Source organism: Oncorhynchus kisutch, linkage group LG24 (genome assembly GCF_002021735.2).
Source record: "Oncorhynchus kisutch isolate 150728-3 linkage group LG24, Okis_V2, whole genome shotgun sequence".
In the NCBI taxonomy this organism is placed as follows: Eukaryota; Metazoa; Chordata; class Actinopteri; order Salmoniformes; family Salmonidae; genus Oncorhynchus; species Oncorhynchus kisutch.
Genome location: NC_034197.2, coordinates 33,810,222 through 33,821,110, shown reverse-complemented (window position 1 = coordinate 33,821,110; position 10,889 = coordinate 33,810,222). Strand labels below are relative to the sequence as shown.

General features: G+C 40.7%; 1 protein-coding gene across 1 annotated transcript in view; it reads left to right on the top strand.

Moving 5' to 3' along the window:
• Positions 1-7,230: 7,230 nt before the first annotated feature.
• cttnbp2nlb (CTTNBP2 N-terminal like b) overlaps positions 7,231-10,889 on the top strand; it is a 44,254-nt gene continuing 40,595 nt past the window's right edge. The window contains exon 1 of the mRNA XM_020460039.2: positions 7,231-7,360. Within this exon, the coding sequence (XP_020315628.2) occupies positions 7,355-7,360 (6 nt within the window). The 5' untranslated portion in view covers positions 7,231-7,354. The remainder of the gene's footprint in view (positions 7,361-10,889) is intronic.

Genomic DNA, 10,889 nt, shown 5'->3' with positions numbered 1-10,889 from the left:
GCGAATAGAAGTGATAGCTCTGACATCTTGTTCAAGTAGGGGAGAGTGAACTAAGGTGAGCCATTTTTGACATTCAGCATCAGTCCATCAAGGGGAATATATACTGAGCAAACATAACATGTAAAGTGTTGGTCCCATATTTCATTCTAAAAAATGTTGTGTACAGATTTGTTTACATCCCTGTTAGTGAGCATTTCTCCTTTTCCAAGATTATCCATCCACCTGACAGGTGTGGCAGGTGGATGGGGACAATAAAAGGCCACTCTAAAATGTGCAGTTTTTTCACACAACACAATGCCACAGACGTCTCAAGTTTGAGGGAGCGTGCAATTGTCATGCTCACTTCAGGAACGTCCACCAAAGTTGTTGCCAGATCATTTAATGTTCATTCCTCTACCATAAGCTGTCTCCAGTGTTGTTTTAGAGAATTTGGCAGTACGTCCAACTGGCCTCACAACTGCAGACCACGTGTAACCACGCCAACCCAGGACCTCAACATCCGGCTTCTTCATCTGCGGGATCGTCTGAGATCAGCCACCCGGACAGCTGATGAAACTGAGGAGTATTTCCGTCTGTAATAGAGCCCTTTTGTGGGGAAAAACTCATTCTGATTGGCTGGGCCTGGCTCCCCAGCGGCTGGGCCTGGCTTCCAAGTGGGTGGCCCTATTCCCTCCCAGGCACACCCATGGCTGAGCCACTTCCCAGTCATGTGAAATCCATAGATTAGGGCCTACTGAATTTATATTGATTGACTGATTTCCTTATATGAACTGTAACTCAGTGAAATCGTTGAAATTGTTGCATGTTAAGTTTATATTTTTGTTCAGTATAGTATTATTTCCAACGAAGATATATACATACAGTACCAAACAAACGTTTGGGCACATCTACTCATTCAAGGGCTTTTACTTATTTGTACTATTTTTTACATTGTAGAATAACAGTGAAGACATCAAAATTATGAAATAACACATATGGCATCATGTAGTAACCAAGAAAGTGTTAATCAAATCAAAATAGATTCTTCAAAGTAGCCATCCTTTGCCTTGATGAAAGCTTTGCACATGCTTGGCATTCTCTCAACCAACTTCATGAGGTAGTCACCTGGAATGCTTTTCCAACAGTCTTGAAGGAGTTCCCACATATGCTGGGCACTTGTTGGCTGCTTTTCCTTCACTCTGCGGTCCAACTCATCCCAAACCATCTCAATTGGTCGGGTGATTGTGGAGGCCAGGTCATCTGATGCAGCACTCCATCACTCTCCTTCTTGGTCAAATAGCCCTTACACAGCATGGAGGTGTGTTTTGGGTCATCGTACTGTTGAAAAACAAATGATAGTCCCGCTAAGCTCAAACCAGATGGGATGGTGTTTCACTGCATAATGCTGTGGTAGCCATGCTGGTTAAGTGTGCCTTGAATTCTAAATAAATCACAGACAATGTCACCAGCAAAGCACCCCCACACCATTCCACCTACTCCATGCTTCATGGTGGGAACCACACATGCGGAGACCATCCTTTCACCTACTCTGCGTCTCACAAAGACACAGCGGTTGGAAACAACAATTTAACATTTGGACTCATCAGACCAAAGGACAGATTTACACCGGTCTAATGTCCATTGTCCGTGTTTTTTGGCCCAAGCAAGTCTCTTCTTATTATTTGGTGTCCTTTAGTAGTGGTTTCCTTGCAGCAATTCGACCATGAACAGTTGATGTTGAGATGTGTCTCTTACTTGAACTCTTTGAAGCATTTATTAGGGCTGCAACTTGAGGTGCATTTAATTGCCGATTTCTGAAGCTGGTAACTCTAATGAACTTATCCTCTGCAGCAGAGGTAACTGTGGGTCTTCCATTCCTGTGGCGGTCCTCATGAGAGCCAGTTCCATCACAGCGCTTGATGGTTTTTGCAATTACACTTGAAGAAACTTTCAAAGTTCAATATTGACCTTCATGTCTTAAAGTAATGATGGACTGTAGTTTCTCTTTGCTTGTTTGAGCTGTTCTTGCCATAATATGGACTTGGTCTTTTACCAAATAGGACTATCTTCTGTATACCACCTCTACCTTGTCACAACACAACTGATTGGCTCAAATGCATTGAGAAGGAATGAAACTCCACAAATGAACTTTTAACAAGGCATACATGTTAATTAAAAATGCATTCCATGTGACTACCTCATGAAGATGGTTGAGAGAATACCAAGAGTGTGCAAAGCTGTCATCAAGGCAAAGGGTGGCTACTTTGAAGAATCTCAAATCTCAAATGTATTTTGATCTGTTTAACACTTTTTGATACTACATTATTTCATAGTTTTGATGTCTACACTATTATTCTGCAACGTAGAAATAGTAAAAATAAAGAAAAACACTTGAATGAGTAGGTGGCTTGAAACTTTTTATGTTTCAGGATGTAGAGTATCCCTGGAAATAATCAGAATTCATGTTAACATGGCAGTTTTGACAACATAGCTTGTCAAAAAAAGTGGTCTCTTGGCACATCTTAGCCAAGATAATGGGATAAGTATGGGATAAGTTAAGCCACGGGACGGGATAAGTTAAGCCATGGGACGGGATAAGTTGAGCCACGGGACGGGATAAGTTAAGCCGCCTACAAATTTCAGTATGGAATGAAATATTACCTCTACCTTTTTAAAACCATGTCTTTATTTCCCAGGCAGAATTCAACACAATCACAATAGCTTTTTTGTCTTTTAATCATTTTATCAATCTTTTAACACAGGCTTAACACCTAACAAACACGTTGTACACCTAACAAACACTTTAAACATAGTCCAGGCCCTGTTCTTACCTCATATCCCAGCAACAATGGGAGGAAAACACTTAAATCTGCTTATCTTGCCATTTGCTCAACTTACCCCATGGCATTGGTTCAACTTACCCCATGGCATTGGTTCAACTTACCCCATGGCATTGGTTCAACTTACCCCACTGCAAACATTTTGACTATTTTATCACAAACAGCTGCAAGGATGCCCTTTCACGCTAGGTTTAGGATCTCATATTGAAGCTTATAGAGACCACAACAGATGTATAGAACAATCTTTAAAGTATCTACTTTGGTTTACATACACCCATCATGGAACTCTAACAATAAATGTATTTGAGAATCAATTTTACCTAACTTGCTTACCACTTTTTACATGTGTTTTCTTCCTTCACAGACTCCATGAAATGATAACCTCTTTGTAAATATTTGGTTAAATTATACATTTTGTGTATGGTTTCCTAGAAATAAGGGCCGCTCAACTTACCCCACTCTCCCACAGGCCTATTAGATTGCTAATTGGGGGACCCTGTGTTGAAGCCAACGTGACTCCATCTGGGCACTTCCCCATTTTGGAAGCAATAAAAATGCATGTATTATTGTCTACATTTGTTTAGCCACATTTATTCTATTAATTTATTCTATTTTATATATTCTGTGAGCTAAACATAAAATATATATATAAAGATATATATAAAAACATTTCCCTTGAAGTATAATTTTTTGAGATGACTATTGTTACTCTCCCCACTACAACAACAAACAGACTTGAATGCATGTCCTTTTGTTCTTGAAACATTGAAATAGTGTAGGACTCCATTCCTATGGAGGACGGCTCCTACTGGGGAGTGCCAATATGGCCGACCGGTGATTTCAAAGCTTCCCAATGACCAACACATAGCATCAGAAATCCAGTGTTTACAGTATATACGTCATTGCTGTTTTCGGAATAGACTGATGGTGACTCGACTCAACTCTGCCTTGATATAAGAGAACGGAGTTGAGCGTTCCTCAGCTAGCGTTCCTTGAGTATAGCCACGGGAAGTAGGGGTGCTGAGGATGCTGCAGCGCCTCCTGAAAAATCAGAATAATACCAACAACAAAAAAACAATGTTTTTTTTTCACAACAGTAGTGCTCTGGGCCTTTACTAGCCACTGTATCTGGGCAAACACATTTTTCCAGCGATATTAAAAAAGATTCTGTTAATATGTCAAATGATGAAGAATTGCATGAAATGTTTATAAAATTAATAAAAATATCGGACCTGCAAATACAATGACTCACTATATATTCAAAAGTATGTGGACACCCCTTCAAATTAAAAGATTCAGCTATTTCAGCCACACACGTTGCTGACAGGTGTATAAAATCGAGCACACAGCCATGCAATCTCCATAGACAAACATTTGCAGTAGAATGGCCTTACTGAAGAGCTTACTGACTTTCAATGTGGCAATGTCATAGCATGCCACCTTTCCAACAAGTCAGTTTGTCAAATTTCTTCTCTGCTAGAGCTGCCCCGGTCAACTGTAAGTGCTGCTATTGTGAAGTGGAAACATCTAGGAGCAACAGAATGTGACCGCCGAGTGCTGAAGCGCGTAGCTTGTTACAAACTGCCTCTGGAAGCAACGTCAGCACAAGAACTGTTCGTTGGGAGCTTCATGAAATGGGTTTCCATGGCCGAGCAGCTGCACACAAGCCTAAGTTCACCTTGCGCAATGCCAAGCCTTGGTTGGAGTGGTGTAAAGCTCGCCGCCATCGGACTACGGAGCAGTGGAAACACGTTCTCTGGAGTGATTAATCACGCTTCACCATCTGGCAGTCCCGACAGACTAATCTGGGTTTGGCGAATGCCAGGTAAACGCTACCTGCCCCAATGCATAGTGCCAACTATAAAGTTTGGTGGAGGATGAATAATGGTCTGGGGCTGTTTTTCATGGTTCGGGCCCCTTAGTAAGGGAAATCTTAATGATACAGCATACAATAACATTCTAGACGATTCTGTGCTTCCAACTTTGTGGCAACAGTTTGGGGAAGGCCCTTTCCTGTTTTAGCATGACAATGCCCCCGTGCACAGAAAGAGATCCATACAGAAATGGTTTGTCGAGATCAGTGTGGAAGAACTTGACTGGCCTGCACAGAGCCCTCACCTCAACCCCATCAAAAACCTTTGGGTGGAATTGGAACACAGACTGCGAGCCAGTCCTAATCACCCAACATCAGTGCCAGACATCACTAATGCCCTTGTGGCTGATTGGAAGCAAGTCCCCGTAGTAATGTACCAACATCTAGTGGAAAACCTTCCCAGAAGAGTGGAGGCTGTTATAGCAGCGGGGGGGGGGGCATGTAATGAATAACCACTTCTAAAACAGCATATGTAAGGCTCTGGTCCGTCCAAGAAATGATTGTAAATGGTAGGCATGTTCTCTGCTATCCACTTCATGTTTTAAGTATTATTTTGGCTATAGGGGATTCTTTTTTCAAGCCTTCAGGGAGGGTTTAGGTGAAATATATTTTGCTGAAGGGAGGGCCATCCATTTTCATTTCAGAGAGGCCAGATTTTCTCCATGTTACCTTCAGTATAAATGGCATTCCCTCCCTAAGCTTTACCTGAATGAAATATATGAAACTGATCATGACTACATTTAATCTAATTTCACAGCAATTGGTAATCAACATGCAATAATACCTGTATACTGTCAATCGTTGCTGGCTTCATTAATATGATTTTTGGACGTCCTTGGTCTTATGTATTTGTTTGAGGGCCTATAAATGAGGCCAGTTTTACCATATTATCCTGGAGACATACCTACACACTTACTTTGCGTGAATGATATATCTCAGCTTTAAACAGTGTGACGTTAGAGTACAAAATAATGTGTTTTGTTTCTTTCTATTATGTGGTTGCATGAAATAGCAAATGTGAATTCAACAATTCCATCTTTGTGGCTCCCTGATGAAACAGTAACATCCATTATTGTATTTAAGCTTAACCAACCTGTACTTTATGGCTTAGTAGTGTGTTGAATAGATTCCACGATCCGGACCGGACATGAGCTAATGCTCGGCTCGTTCTCGAAAACAGTGTGTAATCCTATGCTAATTTTAATCTACGCCCATGGTGACGTGTAGCACCGCCCACCCGGCGAAATGGCGTGAGTGTGTGTGTGCGTGGGTGTATCCCTTACGCCTCGATCACACATACACTGTTTTGCGCAAAATGGTAGGCAGCATGATCAGGATATGTATGCAACAAAAGTTCAACATTCACCTTCTGCTTCCATTTCTGTCAAGCCGTCTTTGCATAATTCCAACGTATGAACCACATAGAACGCAATGCAAAGCAATTCTGCAAGGCAAACGGTCAGCCAGCTGGTTCTGGGGCTCTGTTGACAAACACAAACAGACCCCAAGGACAGCAACACAATTACACCCAACCAAAAAAAGCATAGCCTTTCTATTAAGAAGTGCCATAGGCAGACCTGGCTCTCAAGAAAAGACAGGCCATGTGCCCACTGCCCACAAAATGAGCTGGAAACTGAGCTGCACTTTCTAACCTCCTGCCAAATGTATGACTATAAAAGGCACATATTTCCCACCAAGAATAATAAAATAAAATAAAGTAAAAAAATGGTCACATCCGCCAAATAAAATAGGCGTAGACCTTACCGTGATACGCTTACTTACAAGCACCTTAATCAACAATGCAGTTTTAAGAAAAATATGAGTTAAAATTAAAGAGTAACAATAAAACAACAATAATGAGGCTATGTACAGGGGGTACAGGTTCAAACACATACAATTTGAACAAACTCCTGTATCTGTTAGGTGAAATGAGACCGTGTGCAATCACAGCAACAAGAAAAGTTCAACCAGTGTATCAGAAGCACCAACCACTAATAATATAATATTTTCAGCATTGTTATTCTCTTGAACATTATTTTGTGAGTAGACCTGTTTATTCTGCCTGCCGGCTGTGAGACCACGGTGTTATGCCGTCGCCGTTCGCAAAGATTGATACATGTTAATGTATGATTATTTTTGTCTTTGTTTCGTTTAATTCGCTTTGCTGGTTTTTGTCTTTGTTTTGTTTTAGTTTTTTCACTTGCTTTCCAAGCAAATAATAACCCTTTGAATTTAATTGACTTGATATTCTAGCCAAAACAGAGCGCAGGGTACGCTATGTGAACAAGCCTAGAAACCACCAGTATGAATAGATCTCGGACCAGTTCAACCTGCCTAAATCCTACGCTGAGCCATTGGAGGAAGAACGAAAATCCGATTTTAGATCAGCGTCTAGGCGCAACTTTAACCAACACACCCAAACAAAGAGTTTTACCCCGTCGCTGCGAGCCCGTCCCTGTCCCTGCCCACCTCTGCTAAGCCAGTCTACTATTGGTCAGAATTTTGAAATACGCCCCATCGATAGGCTGTCTGTCTTGTCAAAGACTGTTGTCTTATTCGCCACTGGGATAAGCGCTCGGATACTCGGGTTCTACTATTCATTTTTATTTTAACGTTTACGTTTGTATGTTGTTGTAAAATTGATGAAGTCAGGACTTAACGCATGAAGGTATGTGAATGTAGGACACTAATATTACCATATGATCGCAGCTTCTTTCATGATCTTTAATTGTGTGTGCGTGATTTGAGCAAGTGAGCGTAGCTGGCTGGCTGGCTACAGTACCGGACTGTCCTGCCAAGTATCCCGCTGGAATAATAGGAAGGGAAACTTTGTAACCACTAGCTGGTTGATATCTAAACGAGGATTGTAATATTCAGAACTTCCAGATGGTAGAATAAGATGGTATCTGCTCTATGAATTGCGTTTCTATCTGTAATGTTCTACATATTTAACCACTGAGAATTGTGAATGCGCATTAGCCTAATAGGAACCCTAGACACTCTTTAAATAGCATACAAAATAGGTACACCTACCTCACCTTGTCTCTCCAATACACAATAACTAGTCTAAACAGAGAGACTGGCAGGTGGAACAAGTGTTATCCCACCTGACAATAATTAACTCATCTTTTTGTTTTTTTGTCCACCTACACTACAACAACCATGTCTCAGGTGACTAAGACTAGCATGACCAGTGAGTCTTTTTCCTCTGAAGGAGTTAGCTAGAAGTGACCATGGCGCTGTCACACAACTACAATAAACACTGTTAACTATTACAGAAGGATTCTGCTTCATTTGAGACAATGGCTCCAGGAAACAGGACTGCAGGAGATGTGTTGATGTAGCTGGTGTCCCACTGAGCTGTCTTCCTCTGGTCTGATACTCACCTGTGCTTTAAATCCACTTTTGTAGCAAATTTGGGGATTTTTTTCATTTTTTACCTAAGTAGGACTCAAACCTTGTGCATGTCAGTCCAACACACAGCAAGCCCAGAATGAGGACAGGGTGTGATAGGTTGCAGGTGTTGAACCCAGGTCGTCAACTTGCCACGAAACACAAACACACACATACTGGCTGTTGAGATATCAGAGTGAAGTCAGATATCTCATCTACTCATTAAAGGAGAGTTTATGCTCAATAAGCCAACAGTTCAACCACAACAGTTTTATTAACAGTTAACTACAGTGTGTGTTTGTGTTTGGGTGCATTGGTGTGTGTGCGTGTTGGGGTAGTGTTGGTGTAGTAAACCAACCGCACACATTAACACTCAGTTATTTGGTTGTGAGTGAGGGGTCAACCACATAATGCATTGAGGTCTGTGTGAATGAGAAAATGTCCTGGAGCAGTGATGCAATACATGTAAACATAGGCTAGGCTTCTCAGGCAAACACAAGACTTTGTCGAGGGGTAGTGTTTACTCATAGGAGATAAGGCAATGATGCAGACACATATGATGATACAGACAGATATTAATCTACAGTGGATGCTGTAGTTAGTAGAAACAAGCATGGAGAGAGAGACAGAGAGAGAGAGAGTGAGAGAGAGACAGAGAGAGATACACAGAGAGAGAGAGTGAGAGAGAGGAAGAGAGAGATACACAGAGAGAGACAGAGAGAGAGAAAGAGACAGCGAGAGAGAGAGATACACAGAGAGAGACAGAAAGAGATACACAGAGAGAGATACACAGAGATACACAGAGAGAGAGGAAAGCAATAGACGTAGGACAGGAATTGTCTGTGGTCTTTGTCCACGTAGTTCCCATGGCAGCCAGGGCTGTGGTCTGTGTCCACGTAGTTCCCATGGCAGCCAGGGCTGTGGTCTGTGTCCATGTAGTTCCCATGGCAGTCAAGACTGTGGTCTGTGATACATCACAGAGAGGGAGACTTGCCTGGGACATGCTGAGTAAAAGGAAGAGGAGAAACCACAAAGGGAGAGAGAAAGAGAGCGTATTTAGACATAATATGACATATGTAATGTCTTGATTCTTTTGGAACTTCTGTGAGAACTTCTTATTTCACCTTTGTTTATTATCTATTTCACTTGCTTTGTTAATGTTTCCCATGCCAATAAAGCCCTTAAATTGAAATTGAATTGAAAGAGAAAGAGAGAGACACTCATTGTACTGTTGTTGGTCAGTTTTGATTCTGGTAGTGGGAGTGTGTATGTTGTCCCTGGCTGGCTGTGGCCCCCACTGGTCCAACAGAATAACTGGGCCTCTCCTGTCTGTCAGATCTCTTTGAGCTGTAGTCTTCTCTTCCTCCTCCTGACCATGTCAACAGACAGACACAGCCGGTCTCGGGGTCTGAATGGACAGTAAGAGAACACAACCAAACCTCTCTCTCAATTCAATTCAAGGGGCTTTATTGGCATGGGAAACATGTGTTAACATTGCCAAAGCAAGTGAGGTAGATAATATATAAAAGTGAAATAAACAATAAAAATGAACAGTAAACATTACACATACAGAAGTTTCAAAACAATAAAGACATTACAAATGTCATATATATATTTATATATATATACATATATATATATATATATATATATATATATATATATATATATATATATATATATATATATACAGTGTACAAATGGTTAAAGTACACAAGGGCAAATAAAGGGCAAATGGGAAAATAAATTAGCATAAATATGGGTTGTATTTACAATGGTGTTTGTTCTTCATTGGTTGCCCTTTTCTTTTGGTAACAGGTCAAACATCTTGCTGCTGTGATGGCACACTGTGGTATTTCACCCAGAGCTAAGGATGATGTTAAGGAGAATTTGGAATTTGTTGTCTCTATATTTGATCATTTCATCAACACCACAGGCCTTTTTTGGTTGGAGGGATTTTATTTTATCCTGTTGCTCATTCAAGGTAATTGGAGAATCCAGTGGGTTCTGGTAGTCTTTAATAGTTGATTCTAAGATTTGTATTTGATCATGTATATGTTTTTGCTCTTTATTCTTTGTTATAGAGCCAAAAAGATTGGAGAAGTGGTTTACCCATACATCTCCATTTTGGATAGATAATTCTTCGTGTTGTTGTTTGTTTAGTGTTTTCCAATTTTCCCAGAGGTGGTTAGAGTCTATGGATTCTTCAATTACATTCAGCTGATTTCTGACGTGCTGTTCCTTCTTTTTCCGTAGTGTATTTCTGTATTGTTTTAGTGATTCACCATAGTGAAGGCGCGGGTTTTCCAGGTCTCTATGTTTTTGAATGGACAGGTTTCTCAATTTCTCAATTTTTGCATTCTTCATCAAACCATTTGTCATTGTTGTTCATTTTCTTCAGATTTCTATTTGAGATTTTTAGATTTGATTAGTGAAGCTGAGAGGACAAATATACTGTTAAGATTTTCTACTGCCAAGTTTACACCTTCACTATTACAGTGGAACGTTTTACCCAGGAAATTGTCTAAAAGGGATTGAATTGTTGTTGCCTAATTGTTTTTTGGTAGGTTTCCAAACTGCATTCCTTCCATCTATAGCATTTCTTAATGTTACTCAGTTACTTTGGCTTTGATGCCTCATGATTGAGTTGTGCCAAAGCAAGTGAAATAGATAATAAACAAAAGTGCAATAAACAATAAAAAATGTACAGTAAACATTACACTCACTAAAGTTTAGGACTAACTCTGTACGGTCAGATCTGGACGACTGCCACTTCAGATCCATCTCAGTCTGGCATCGTCAGT